This window comes from Dryobates pubescens, chromosome 33, assembly GCF_014839835.1.
Source record: "Dryobates pubescens isolate bDryPub1 chromosome 33, bDryPub1.pri, whole genome shotgun sequence".
NCBI lineage: Eukaryota > Metazoa > Chordata > Aves > Piciformes > Picidae > Dryobates > Dryobates pubescens.
The window spans coordinates 6,742,091-6,756,491 of NC_071644.1; the positions used below are offsets into that span (position 1 = coordinate 6,742,091).

The 14,401-nt window shown below is 59.6% G+C and overlaps 1 protein-coding gene across 1 annotated transcript in view; it reads left to right on the forward strand.

Moving 5' to 3' along the window:
• The window catches only part of AGRN (agrin), a 151,892-nt gene that overhangs the window by 118,598 nt on the left and 18,893 nt on the right, over positions 1-14,401 (forward strand). Inside the window, exons 15-25 of the mRNA XM_054175724.1 lie at positions 2,769-2,933; positions 4,087-4,230; positions 4,730-4,854; positions 5,184-5,289; positions 6,017-6,412; positions 6,560-6,694; positions 8,144-8,271; positions 11,529-11,643; positions 12,197-12,316; positions 12,734-13,090; positions 14,132-14,324. Coding sequence (XP_054031699.1) covers positions 2,769-2,933; positions 4,087-4,230; positions 4,730-4,854; positions 5,184-5,289; positions 6,017-6,412; positions 6,560-6,694; positions 8,144-8,271; positions 11,529-11,643; positions 12,197-12,316; positions 12,734-13,090; positions 14,132-14,324 — 1,984 coding nt within the window. The remainder of the gene's footprint in view (positions 1-2,768; positions 2,934-4,086; positions 4,231-4,729; positions 4,855-5,183; positions 5,290-6,016; positions 6,413-6,559; positions 6,695-8,143; positions 8,272-11,528; positions 11,644-12,196; positions 12,317-12,733; positions 13,091-14,131; positions 14,325-14,401) is intronic.

The window sequence follows — 14,401 nt, forward strand, 5'->3', positions numbered from 1 at the left end:
GAGTGAATGCTCTGGTCCCACCTGGGGGGGCAGGAAGGACCTTTGGAGGTTCATAGAATGGGTTGGGTTGGAAGGGACCTTCAAGATCAGCCAGTTCCAACCCCACTGCCATGGGCAGGGACACCTCCCACCAGCCCAGGTTGCTCAAGGCCTCATCCAGCCTGGCCTTGAACACCTCCAGGGAGGGATGGCTGGAAGAGATCAGGTGGAGGGACAGCTCGAGGCACCACCCCAGGGGGAACACAGGAAGGTAGACCACCTCCATTCCTTAGCTACCTGGTGACCTTCCAGGCTCAGAAAGCCTCTGTTTGTCCCAACCCTTGGCTCACAGCGTGCCCACATGGAGAGGTGCATGCATGCTTCTCCTTCTACAGCTACTAATCATCATGAGTCCATCACTCTTATCCCTTCAAAGGCTCTGAGACACCTTCCAGGTCTAAGTCCCTCTGAAATGCAAGGAGGCAGGGTGGTGGCTCAGACCTTGCCTGCTGCTGAATGCCCCAGAAGGTGCCCCTGGGCCCAGCCCATGCTCCTGGTGCCTTCAACCCATTGCTAGAAGCTTAGGGCTCCCTCCCAGCCTGAGTGACTAAAATACTGTTTGTGCCCTTGCCCTGCAAGCTGGGGTGGAGCAGAGCTGTCAGGCTCACCTCAGGACCTTCTGCAAGCCACCCTAGGACCAGTGACTGCACTGGGCAGGAAGCTGAGCCGACAAATGCTTCATTAATATTTATTAAGCAATGATGGGAGCAGCACTTGGGCTGAAGGCACATTTGGAAAGGCATTAGCAAGCTCCTGACAGCTGAGGCTGTGGCTGCCTGTTAAGGAGACACATTACCCCGTGGAGACACCATCCATGCCGTGCCTGGGCTTGGCTGCTGCCTGCTTGATGAGGATGTGGTGCTGCTTAATGTGCTGTGTGAGCTGAAAAGCAGCAGCAGCAATCCACAGATGTCTTGGGAGGGGCTGTGTGAGGTGGGCTGCAAGCTGAGGGGGCTGTTGGAAGAGCAGATCCACGGTGGTGTGGTGTGTGCTGGTCAAGAGGGACCAGCTGCACAGGGAAGAGCTGGGCAGAGTGGCACTAGGGGAGGGCACAAGCAGTTCACCTTCAGCATTGCCCTGCCAGCTGTGGTTGGTGGTGTGGCATTCCCCTGTGCCACTGGTGGGTGTCCTGTCCTCTGCCCTCCATCCAGGCCCTGGACACAGCTTCCCAGCTGGCTGGGATTCAGCATCCCACCAGTTTCTGCCCTACCTGTGTCCTTATGTTGGAGCAACCATACCTCAGGAGGTGGAATGGAATGGAATGGAATAGGAATAGAATAGAATAGAATAGAATGAACCAGGTTGGAAGAGACCTTTGAGATCATCAGGTCCAACCTCTCACCCAGCACCATCTGATCAGCTAAAGCATGGCCCCAAGTGCCTCATCCAAGCTCTTCCTAAACACCTCCAGGGATGGGGACTCCACCACCTCCCTGGGCAGCACATCCCAATGGTTTCTATGAAGAACTTCTTCCTCACCTCCAGCCTAAACCTCCCCTGGCACAGCTTGAGACTGTGTCCTCTTGTTCTGGTGCTGCTTGCCTGGGAGCAGAGACCAACCTCCACCTGGCTACCACTTGACCAGCCCCTGGGGCCAATTTAGGCACTGCTGGCAGCTCTGGATGTGCCTCTGGCGATCCAGGGATGTCCTTGTGCACCCTCATGGCTGCTGCTGAGGTCCCCCTTCCCCTCCAGCTCTGCCCCACGTCCCCTCGCCGCTGCTCCCGGCGGATCCGGGGCGCGTCTCTCTGTCTGTCCTCAGATCCTTTCCCTCCATCAAGTTCCTAATTAATGAATTAATAATAAACTTCTAATAGCTTCCTTCCCCTTTGATGTTAATGAGAGAGGAGTTCTTGATGACAGCAAAGCAAGCAGGTCCCTGAAGGTTTAATTCCCCTTTGCAGCTGGGGCAGAGGAAGGAGGGTGGAGAGCAGCTGCTGAAACCTCCTCCTGCCCAGCCTGAGGCCACGTTCCTGCCCTGGCTGAGTGCTTGGGGGCTCAGCAGTTGGTCCCTCCACACTGATGCAGCCCTCTTCCACCTTGACCAGGACTCAGGTTGCACCAGGGGAGGTTAAGGTTGGATACTGGGTAATATTCTTCCCCTCCAAAGGGTGGTCAAGTCCCATCTCCTAGGTCAGTCTCTTCTCCCAGGGGATCAAGCCACAGGACAAGAGGAAAAGGCCTCAAGTTGCCCCCAGGGCAGGTTTAGGTTGGCCATGAGGAACAATTTCTTCCCTAAAAGTGTTTGTCAAGCCCTGGCCCAGGCTGCCCAGGGCAGTGGTGGAGTCTGCATCCCTGGAGGGCTCTCAGAGCTGTGTAGCTGCGGTGCTGAGGGCCATCTAGTGTGAGGTGTCCCTGCCCATGGCAGGGGGGTTGGAACTGCATGATCCTTGAGGTCCCTTACAACCCTATGATTCCATGACTCCATCATTCCATGACTCCATGATTCCATGACTGATTCCATGATTCCATGACTCTATGATTCCATGACTCCATGACTCTATGATTCCATGGTTCCATGACTCTGATTCCATGACTCCATGACTCTATGATTCCATGGTTCCATGACTCTATGATTCCATGACTCCATGACCCCATGACCCCATGGCTTGGTGGTGCCCTGGCAGTGCCGAGTCCGTGGTCGGTCTCCACGACCTCGCAGCCCTCTTCCAACCCAAACGACTCCCCAGCTCTACATCTCAGCCTCCCTCTGTCTCTCTGGCTCACAGGTACCTGCCAGTGCAACCCCTATGGCTCCTATGGGGGATCCTGTGAGCCCACCACGGGGCAGTGCTCCTGCAAGCCCGGCGTGGGGGGCCTGAAGTGCGACCGCTGCGAGCCTGGCTTCTGGAACTTCCGCGGCATCGTCACCGACGGCAAGAGCGGCTGCACGCGTGAGTCTGCCCCGGCTGCCCCCTCCCCTGCCAGCCTGGGGGGCTCAGCCCTGCTGGGGGGGCCTGCCCTGAGCAGGGAGCTGGAGAGCAGCTGCTGGGGAGGAGCAGCTGAGGGAGCTGGGGGTGGTTCAGCCCGGGGAAAAGGAGGCTGAGGGGAGATCTCGTTGCTCTCGACAGCTCCCTGAGAGGAGGCTGGAGCCTGGTGGGGGTTGGGCTCTGCTCCCGGGCACCCAGCACCAGAACAGGAGGACACAGTCTCAAGCTATGCCAGGGGAGGTTTAGGCTGGAGGTGAGGAGAAAGCTCTTCCCAGAAAGAGAGATTGGCCACTGGGATGTGCTGCCCAGGGAGGTGGTGGAGTCCCCATCCCTGGAGGTGTTCAGGAGGGGATTGGATGTGGCACTTGGAGCCATGGTTTAGTTAGTCAGGAGGTCTCGAGTGACAGGTTGGACTTGATGATCTTTGAGGTCTTTTCCAACCTTAATGATTCTAAGTTTCCCCAGGGCAGGTCTAGTTTCCACAGGAGGAGCAATTTCTTCCCCAAAAGGGTTGTCAAGGCCTGGCCCAGGCTGCCCAGGGCAGTGGCAGAGTCCCCATCCCTGGAGGGGTTTCAGAGCCATGGTGCTGAGGGCCTTGATTTAGTTGTGACCTGGCAGTTCTGGCTTAAAGCTTGGACTTAAAAGTCTCTTCCAACCCAAATGATTCCATGAGCCTCTGATTCTGGCCCTGCTGGAAGTCAGCTCCAGCAGCAGGTTGTGCAGAGCTGAACGACTCCCTGCAGGAGCCTGAAGGGTGGCCTGGAGCATTGCACAGCTGCTGCTGGTCCCCTGCAGTGCAGCTTGGCTAGGAGATGTTGCCTCCTTCCATGGACCCTTCTCCCTGTTCAGATGTTCTGCAGGGCTGCCAGAGCCCATTGTGAATGAGCCTTGGTGCCCCTGCCTGTGTCTGTGGAGCAGCTCTGGGACCACAAGCCCCAGGGCAGCGGTCAAGGTCGTGGCTGGAAGCAGGTTCCTACAGGTGGTGTGGGGCCAGTAAAGAGCAGTCAGCATCATGGGCCTCCCCTGGACCCTGTTCCTCATTTGTGGGGCTGCTGGGGGGAGGCTCTGCTCCCCACATCCATCAGCAAACCAATGTCTTTTTGTCCTCCTTGCCCAGCCTGTAGCTGTGACCCAGTGGGCTCAGTGCGTGACGACTGTGAGCAGATGACTGGGCTGTGCTCCTGCAAGACTGGCATCACTGGCATGAAGTGCAACCAGTGCCCCAATGGCAGCAAGCTGGGCACCACTGGCTGTGAGAAAGGTGAGGGAGACACCTAGCAGAAGGCCACCCAAGAAATGGGTGCTGGGATGCTCCCACCCTGTGTGCTTGTGCTGTGGGGGGAAAGGGGCCATGGTCTCCCTTCTGGGTTGGGTTACTGCCCATGGTCTCCCTTCTGGCCTGGCTTCCTGCCCATGGTCTCCCTTCTGGGCTGGCTTCCTGCCCATGGTCTCCCTTCTGGCCTGGCTTCCTGCCCATGGTCTCCCTTCTGGGCTGGGTTCCTATTATGGGATGGTTGGACTTGATGATCTCAGAGGTCATTTCCAACCTTAGTGATTCTGTGCTGCTCTCTGTGCTCTCAGGCACAGCCACCAGGAGCTGTTTCTCTCTCTGGTGGAATTCTGACCTGTCCTCTGGTCTGAACCACTCTGAGTCCCTTGGAGAGCTAAGACTCTGGGAGGAGGTTCAGCATAGCCTGTGTCCATGTGGCTGCTATGTCCTGCTCTTTTGGTCACCTCTTCTCCCTTTTCTCCTACTCCAGACCCATCAGCCCCCAGATCCTGTGAGGAAATGAGCTGTGAGTTTGGGGCCTCCTGTGTGGAGGTCAATGGCTTTGCCCACTGCGAGTGTCCATCCCCACTCTGCTCAGAAGCCAACATGACCAAGGTTTGTGGGAGAGGCAGCCATGGAGGGCTTGTGCAGGGCTCAGCTGCTTGGGCTGCTGCAGGCAGTGTGGGAGTCTGCTGTCTCTTCACCCCCCAGCCAGAGGCAGGCTTTGGGGTGTGGGGGAGGGTGCCGTGGGGGCTGCAGAAGTCTCTCAGCAGGACTTGATGTGCTCTGTCCCAGCTGGCACCTCTGAGCTGCTCTGCTCCTGGGCTTCCCCCTGTGCAGGCCATCACCCCTGGGCCTCCAAGGGACCTCTGCAGAGCAGTTTGTGTTGCCCAAGGCTTTGGAGGAGGCCAGAGTGCAGCTCATGCTTCCTCTCTGCCTCTCAGGTGTGTGGCTCTGACGGTGTCACCTATGGGGACCAGTGCCAGCTGAAGACCATCGCCTGCAGGCAGGGCCAGGTCATCACTGTGAAGCATGTGGGGCAGTGCCACGGTGAGTGTCTGCTGCTCTTGGTGCTGGGGCACTGCCAGCCCTCTGGCCTGACACTGCCCTGGGCTTTGGCTGCCTCGCTCTGCAGCTTGTCACTGCTGCCTGACTCCCTGTGGCACAGCAGATGCCTGAGGTCCAGGGCTGGTGCCTCAGGTCCAGGGCAGGTGCCCGAAGTCCAGGTGCCTGAGGTCCAGGGCTGGTGTCTGAGGTCCAGGGCTGGTGCCCGAAGTCCAGGTGCCTGAGGTCCAGGGCTGGTGTCTGAGGTCCAGGGCTGGTGCCTCAGGTCCAGGGCTGGTGCCTGAAGTCCAGGTGCCTGAGGTCCAGGGCTGGTGCCTCAGGTCCAGGGCTGGTGCCTGAAGTCCAGGTGCCTGAGGTCCAGGGCTGGTGCCTGAGGTCCAGGGCTGGTGCCTCAGGTCCAGGGCAGGTGCCCGAAGTCCAGGTGCCTGAGGTCCAGGGCTGGTGCCTCAGGTCCAGGGCTGGTGCCTGAAGTCCAGGGCTGGTGCCTGAGGTCCAGGGCTGGTGCCTGAGGTCCAGGGCTGGTGCCTCAGGTCCAGGGCTGGTGCCTCAGGTCCAGGGCTGGTGCCTCAGGTCCAGGGCAGGTGCCCGAAGTCCAGGTGCCTAAGGTCCAGGGCTGGTGCCTGAGGGTTTGCAGCCCCCTCCCCAGCATCCTGGGCAGCCTCTGCCAGAGCAGTCCCCGCTCACCTCGGCCGCGTGCGGCTGCTCCTTGCAGAGCCCATCACTCACACGAGCCACGGCTCGCCGCCCACGCCGCCGCCCACGCCGCCGCCCACGCTGCCCTTGGACAAGTTGATCCTGCCTCCCCCCCCGGGGTTCACCACCCGGCCTCCAGCCCCCACGGAGTCAGCAGGCAGCTCCCTGCCGCCGGAGGCCAGCCCCACCGCCCGGAGCCGGCCGACGACGCGGCGCGCCACGACGGCCAGGCCGGCCACCACCCCCTGGCCGGCCCACGGCGCCTACAAGACCACCGTCCGCCCTCTCTCCACCGCCCCCGTGGTCCTGGCCACCAGCCAGCCTGCCTACGCCGAGTCAGGCAGCGCAGAAGGCAGTGGAGACCAAGAGCTGGGCATCAGCGGAGACCAGGAGTCGAGCGGAGCGGGGTCTGCCGGTGAGTGGGAGCCGCTGGGTGCCGCAGGGCCGGCCGCCGGCTGAAGCTCGCCCCTCCGGCCTCTCCAGCTGTGCCTCAGCCTCGCTCTCTGGCACGGAGCTGAGGTCTTGCCTCCTGCTGGTGAATGCTCCTCTTCATGCTCTGCAGGGGAAGAGGAGGTGGAGGAAAGCCAGGTCACTTCCACCCCAGCCATCGAGAGGGCAACCTGTTACAACACCCCCCTGGGCTGCTGCTCTGACGGCAAGACTGCAGCTGCCGACGCGGAAGGCAGCAACTGTCCCGGTGAGTTTGTGCTCTGGGCTGGGCTCTGGGCTCCCTTTCGGTGGCCAGGGAGTCAGGCTGAGCTCTTGGAGGGTGCAGGAGAGGGACAGATGCCACTGGGAGCTGCCTGGTGGGGACAGCGGCAGGGCGCTGGGCTGGCTGGCAGCGAGCACAGCCCCGAGGCCTAACCTGGGGCTGCTGTGTCCCTGGAGGGATGTTCCTGAGGGCATTGCTGACCCATGGTAGCTGGCAGATGTTGTGTCCACCTGCCTCAGCCCCCAGCAGCCAGCCCCAGTGCTTGGGTGGGTGCTGCTGGGCACGCAAGGAGCCAGGGCAGCGCAGGTTTCTTCCCTTAGGTGGCCACTTTCTTCCCTGGCTACTCCAGCCTCGAATCTTTGAGCAGAGCTTTGGCCAGGCTTCTGCAGAGCTCCCACTTGGTGGGGTGAGGGAATTCCCTGGATTCCCATTGTGTCTGTCAGGGGCTGCAGAGGGAGCTGGGCTGAGCAGGCCCAGTTTGGTGCCAGGGCAGCTGGGGAGAGCAGTGTCCCTGGCGGGCGTCCTGGAGGGTCAGAGCTGTGTGAGTCACGCTGTGCTTCCTAGGGCTCTCGTGGCCAGGGTGGGCATCTCTTACCTGCTTACAGCCCCTGTCACACTGGCCCTGGTGAGGAGACACTTGAGCTTTGAGTCAGAGTGTTGGTTGCCCTGCCCACGCCTCCTCCTCCCCCTAAAAACTTCCTCTGGGGATGCCTTCCAGCTACTTCCTCACCGAGTCCTTCCTAAGGACCCCTGTGCCTGGGGGTTTCCAGCAGGACACCCCCCAGCCTTTTCCTCTGGACACCACCTTCCCCTTTTAAGCCACAAAGCAGCAGCTGCTGAGGACTTCCCAGCTGCTGGGGATTTCCCAGCTGCTTACCCCCCCGCTGGGGAACCTTTCTCAAGCTGCCTCTGCACCTCCACAGCAGCCCTCGGAAGGGAGCCTCCACCGCCGGCGCTCCGGCCGCCCTTTCGGTCTGGTGTCGCAGGGCTGCCCGCAGCCCCAGGGCAGGGGCTCTGCTTCCCTCTCCTTGGCCAGGGCCCACACTGTGCCCTGCTGTGGCCCCCCCGTGCATGCCCAGGTGTGATCCTGCCGTGTTGACTTTGTGCTGCCGTGGCTAACGTCTCTCTCTTGTCGCTCAGCCGGTGCAGGGGGCTGCTGTCCTGGCCGGAGCTCGCAGGAAGCCGTATGGTAAAAGCTGCCATCTCCAGCCTGGTCTTTGCCATCTGCTCCAGCACCCTCTTGATACTAATCCTCCATGGTGCTCTCCCAGACCCATCCAGACTAACCCCCAACTGCTGGCACTACCCACACACTGCCATCCCCCTTTCCCCCTCCCAGGGACTCGACCTCTCCGCGCAGCTCTCAGCCGCACGCCTCCCGCCTGCCCCCGAGCCCTCTAAAGGCCTTTGTCTTCTTTCCCCTCCTGCCCATAGCTACCAAAGTGTTCCAAGGAGTCCTCATCTTGGAGGAGGTGGAAGGCCAGGAGCTGTTCTACACACCTGAGATGGCTGACCCCAAGTCAGAGCTCTTTGGGGAGACAGCCAGGAGCATTGAGAGCGCGGTGAGTTCCCTGCCCCGGGAGTGGAGGTACTGCTGGGTTCCCTGCCTAGGGAGTGGAGGTGCTGCTGGGTTCCCTGCCTAGGGAGTGGAGGTGCTGCTGGGTTCCCTGCCTAGGGAGTGGAGGTGCTGCTGGGTTCCCTGCCTAGAGAGTGGAGCTGGTGCTGGGTTCCCTGCCTAGAGAGTGGAGCTGGTGCTGGGTTCCCTGCCCAGGGAGTGGAGGTGCTGCTGAGGTGTTCAAGAGGGGATTGGATGTGGCACTTGGAGCCATGGTTGAGTAGTCAGGAGGTGTTGGGTGACACCTGATGATCTTTGAGGTCTTGTCCAACCTTATTGATGCTATGATTCAATGGGTCTGTGATGCTGTGATGCTATGACATGCCTCAACTCCAAGTGTTCCCTTCCAGAGGCACAGCCCTCTCCTCAGCACCACCCTCTCCAACTGCAGACCCTCTGCTGTCCTCACCAGGAGGGCACCACTGTGGCTTCCAGACATGCCCAAACCTCCTTTGCTCCTCCTGTTCAGCTGCACAGCTTGGGAAGCAGCTGGTGTCAACCCAGCCTCCTATCCTTAAGGAGAGCCTCCCTGCCTTGCCAGCTCTTGGGGGAGGTGGGCCTTGCATGGCAGTGTGTGCACATGGGGAAGCCAGGGCTGTGCTGGGTGGGGTGGCAGCACTCTCACTGCAGCCTGCAGGGTAGCTCAGCAAACACAAAGCATCTTTGCAAGGGGATTAACATATTTGGAGCTGCTTCCAGGCTGCATTTAGAAGCTGGCAAGCCCTCAGCATGCTGAGTCCTACAAGCAGATGTGTGCCTGGCATATGGACCATATGCTTCAGACAGTTCTCTATCACAGTGGCAGTGTTTCCCACCCTCACTGAGGATGCAAACACGGACACAAAAGCTTCATTCACTCCTTCATCCCCTCAGCCCCAGGAGGAGGCCAGGAGGCTTTGCATTCTCTTTGCCCAGGCATGGCACAGACCTTCTGTCCTAGGCACCCCTCTGAATGGGATGAGAGTTCCTGGTTAGGCCACACCTGAGGTCCTGTGTCCAGTTCTGGGCTCCTCAGCTTAGGAAAGATGTTGAGATGCTGGAAGGTGTCCAGAGAAGGGCAACAAAGCTGGGGAGGGGTCTGGAGCACAGCCCTGGGAGGAGAGGCTGAGGGAGCTGGGGTTGCTTAGCCTGCAGAAGAGGAGACTCAGGGGAGACCTTCTTGCTCTCTGCAACTCCCTGAAGGGAGGTTGGAGCCAGGTGGGGGTTGGTCTCTTCTCCCAGGCAGCCAGCACCAGAACAAGAGGACACAATCTCAAGCTGTGCCAGGGGAAGTTTAGACTGGAGGTGAGGAGAAAGTTCTACCCAGAAAGAGAGATTGTGCTGCCCAGGGAGGTGGTGGAGTCCCCATCCCTGGAGGTGTTTAGGAAGAGCCTGGATGAGGCACTTGGTGCCATGCTTTAGTTGATCAGATGGTGCTGGGTGATAGGTTGGACTGGATGATCTCAAAGGTCTTTTCCAACCTGGTTTGGTCTATTCCTATTCCTATTCCTATTCTATTCTACTCTACTCTACTCTACTCTACTCTACTCTACGCTACTCTACTCCTGAGACCTGTTGTCCCTCTGCAACCTACCCATGGGTGTGATGTGCTCCTTTGCACTTCCTACCTTCTTTAGCCTCCTTACCATGGCAGGGGTGTTGGAGTAGATGATCTCTGAGGCCCAGCCTCAGCCATTCTGTGACTCTGAGATCACTGTGCCATGGGTTACAGGGGGAGAGCAGGCCAAGGGACCATTAGTCAGCTGATTGGTTTTAAATTAGAGATGAAATTAGATTTAGGTTGGCTGTTAGGAGGAAGCTCTCTGCCATGAGGGTGGGGGAACACTGGAACAGATCACCCAGGGAGGTGATGGAGGCCTCATCCTTGGAGATATTCAAGGTCAGGCTCCACAGGGCTGATCTAGTGGAGGATGTCCCTTCTGGCTGCAGGGGGATGACTTTTGGAGGTCCCTTCCAAACCCAAACCATTCTGTGACTCTCTTTGCCTTGAAGCTGAGGGAAGGAAGCCTCTAGCTGTGATGCCTGATGGCCCAGTGCAAGGCTGGGTGTTAAAGCCCTGAGCTGCTCTAAGCCTTGGACTGCCACTGTCTCCTTCATGTGACTCCAGGCAAGCCCTGCAGTGCCTGGGAGCCACATCTGACAAGGCAGGCAGGTACTTAGAGATGCAGAACGGGGCCCTGGGGGATTTTCCAGAGTGCCTAAGCAGGTTTACACAGCTTTAGAGGAGATCAGCAAGGCTTAGATGCCACAGAAGACAGAAATCCTTCTGTGAGCTGCAAGGTGGCTCTGCTCTGGCTCTGCTCTGCTCCTCTTCTCCATGGAGACAGCTCACTTGGCCCACATTGTTTCTGCAGCCTTTTCCCTACTGCTGACTGCAGGCCATAAAGAAGAGGAGCAAGAAGTGATCCTCTGCAGGGGTCAGGCTTGCAAAGGCCTGGATGCAAAGCCCTGGGGGTTGCAACCAAGGAGACTTGCTGGGACTGGAGGTCTTCCATGGCCAAGATCATAGAATCAGAATCAGAGAATCAATAAGGTTGGAAAAGACCTCAGAGATCATCAAGTCCAAGCTGTCACCCAACACCTCCTGAAAACTAATCCATGGCTCCAAGTGCCACATCCAAGCCCCTCTTGAACACCTCCAGGGATGGGGACTCCACCACCTCCCTGGCCAGCACATCCCAATGGCCAATCTCTCTTCCTATGAAAAACTTTCTCCTCACCTCCAGCCTAAACCTCCCCTGGCACAGCTTGAGACTGTGTCCTCTTGTTCTGGTGCTGGCTGCCTGGGAGAAGAGACCAACCCCCACCTGGCTCCAACCTCCCTTCAGGGAGTTGCAGAGAGCAAGGAGGTCTCCCCTGAGCCTCCTCTTCTGCAGGCTAAGCAACCCCAGCTCCCTCAGCCTCTCCTCCCAGGGCTGTGCTCCAGACCCCTCCCCAGCTTTGTTGCCCTTCTCTGGACACCTTCAAGCCTCTCAATGTCCTTCTTAACCTGAGGAGCCCAGAACTGGACACAGGACTCCAGGTGTGGCCTAAGCAGTGCTGAGCACAGGGGCACAATGACCTCGCTGCTCCTGCTGGCCACGCTGTTCCTGCTGCAGGCCAGGATGCCCTTGGCCTTCTTGGCCGCCTGGGCACACTGCTGGCTCCTGTTCAGCTCTCCCCACTGAACAGTTTGTCTTCTCTCCTTCCCCTCCTCCCCCCCAGCTGGATGAGCTCTTCCGCACCTCCGACGTCAGGAGGGACTTCAGGAGCGTCCGCGTCCGCGACCTGGGGCAGAGCAGCGCCGTCCGAGCCATCGTGGAGGCTCACTTCGACCCAGGTAGGAGAGGAGGAGCCCCCGTGGAAAAGCCCTTGGTGCTGCACAGCAGCTGCACAGCATGATGGCAAAGGCAGCCCAAAGCACACAGGGTCCCTTCCGGCGCCCCCAAAGGCCTCCCAGCGCTTCCCTTCCCCCAACCTGAGGCTCTACCCAACCCCCACCCCAGGGCTGCTGCTTTCCCCCCAGTGCCAGGTCTGAGACTGCCCTCCCCCCTTCCTTGGAATCATAGAATCAACCAGGTTGCAAAAGACCTCAGAGGTCATCAAGGCCAACCTGGCACCCAACACCTCCTGACAACTAAGCCATGGCTCCCAGTGCCACATCCAAGCCCCTCCTGAACACCTCCAGGGATGGGGACTCCACCACCTCCCTGGGCAGCACATCCCAGTGGCCAATCTCTCTTGCTGGGAAGAACTTTCTCCTCACCTCCAGCCTAAACCTCCCCTGGCACAGCTTGAGACTGTGGCCTCTTGGATGTGTGATGGGAGGGACACTGCTGGCTGAGCTACATCTTCACTCTTGCCTTTCTTCTTCTCCTCCTGGCTATGATCAGCCACTTCCTACACAGCAGCTGACATCCAAGGGGCCCTGCTGAAGCAGATCAAAGCTTCCAAGAAGAAGACCATCCTGGTGAAGAAGCCCCAACATGAGCATGTCAAATTCATGGACTTTGGTGAGCCCTCTCTGTCTGTGGTCAGTCCTCCTCTCTTGCTTTAGGCTTTGGATCAGGCTGGTTGGCTCTGCAGGTCTTGCCAGCACCATCCATGGCAGACACACTTTGTGCAGGCAGCTGCTGGAGCAGGAGCTCGGGGGCTAGGAGAGCAGAGAGCAGAGGGCTTGGGGGCTTGGAGAGCAGAGGGCTTGGGGGCTAGGAGAGCAGAGAGAAGAGGTCTTTGGGGCTAGGAGAGCAGAGAGCAGCAGGCTTGGGGGCTTGGAGAGCAGAGGGCTTGGGGGCTAGGAGAGCAGAGAGAAGAGGTCTTTGGGGCTAGGAGAGCAGAGAGCAGCAGGCTTGGGGGCTTGGAGAGCAGCGGGCTTGGGGGCTTGGAGAGCAGAGGGCTTAGAGAGCAGAGGGCTTTGTGCTGTGTTTCAGACTGGATCCCCAGGCTCTTCACCACCACTGTGACCACCACCACGGCCACCACCATGGCTCCCGCCACCACCCGCAGGTCCAGCACGCCTGCAGCTGCCACCACAGCCCACATCCTGCGCCAGGAGGTGGCAGGGCACCCCCTCAGCAGGCCAGCAGGGGCTGGCAGCACCAAGAGACCTTCCTTCAGCTTCCCCCCCACCGCCCGCCGGAAGCCCACGCGCCAGCCCCCCGCCACCAGGAAGCCCCTGAGACCCTGTGACTCTCACCCCTGCCTGCATGGGGGCACCTGTGAGGATGATGGGAAGGACTTCACCTGCAGCTGCCCAGCTGGCAAAGGAGGAGCTGTCTGTGAGAAAGGTAGGCCCCTGCCTCTGACCCCCCCCACCTCCTCCAGCAAGCTGCGTGGGGAAGAGAGCAGCCTGAGGGGAGAGCTGCTCAGTGCTGAGCTCTAAAGGGTGGAGGTCCTGGGGATGGGGCTGGGCTCTTCTCAGTGCTGGCCCAGTGATAGGACATGGGGCAGCGGGGGCAAGCTGGAACCCAGGAGAAACTTCTTTGCTGTGAGGGTGCTGGAGCCCTGCAGCAGCAGCCTGCCCAGAGAGGCTGTGGAGTGTTCTCTGGAGAGATTCCAACCCCACCTGGCCACTGTGATCCTGGGCAAGCTGCTGTGGGTGACCCTGATGTCCAGAGGTCCCTTCCAACTCCAGCATGCTGGGGTTCTGTGATCCTGTGAGCTCCCATGGGCAGCTTGGTGCCACACTGGGGGGCTCTGGGTGGTTGTCAGTGCTTATTGCTGAGAACCTTTGTCCCTGAAGCTCTGCAAGCTGGAGCCCTGGAAGCTCCTGCTCCATGTGGGTGCCCAGCCTTGCTCATTTTAAGAGGACCTGGCCTTCCAGCCTGCTTGGAAAGTCTCAGCTGCCAGAAATGAAACCCAGGAGTGATGCCTGTGGATCTGTCACATGGGACTCTGGGAGGACAGATAAAAGTGATGAAAGGAGCAGGGAGGTTGAGGCACCAGGAGCTGTGTGTGCAGCAGAGCCCAGCTGACAGCGCAGGGGATGTGACAGCTGGGCAGAGGGAGGAACAACCTAGGTCCTCACCTAGGAGGAGCAGACTGGGACACCACTGAAGTGCTGGGGGAGGAATACCACACATCCCATAAGCCTGGGAGCAGCCTCCTGGGGACAGGCCATCACAGGAGGAGGTGGCTGCAACCAGCAGAAGCATCTGGGAGGCAGTGGCAGGGGCAGAGGACACAGGAGCTTGAGCCTGGAGCTCTCCTTGGACAGGCAGGGAAACACCCCCAGGCTCACGGCAGGTCTTGATCTGCTCCCTGGCCCTTCTGTTCCTTCCTCTACTTCATCCTCTCTTCCTTTCCCTCCCCTCCCCTGGCTCTTGCAGCTATCAGGTACTTCATCCCCAGCTTTGGGGGCAGGTCCTACCTGGCCTTCAAGATGATGAAGGCTTACCACACGGTGCGCATCGCCATGGAGTTCCGCGCGCTGGAGCTCAGCGGGCTGCTGCTCTACAACGGCCAGAACCGTGGCAAGGACTTCATCTCCCTGGCCCTGGTTGGGGGCTTTGTGGAGCTCAGGTGGGTGCCCTGCCTTTCCCCACAGCCCTGCGTGCTGGGGAGCGCTGCCAGAGGGTTGGGTTGGGTGGGAAGAGAGG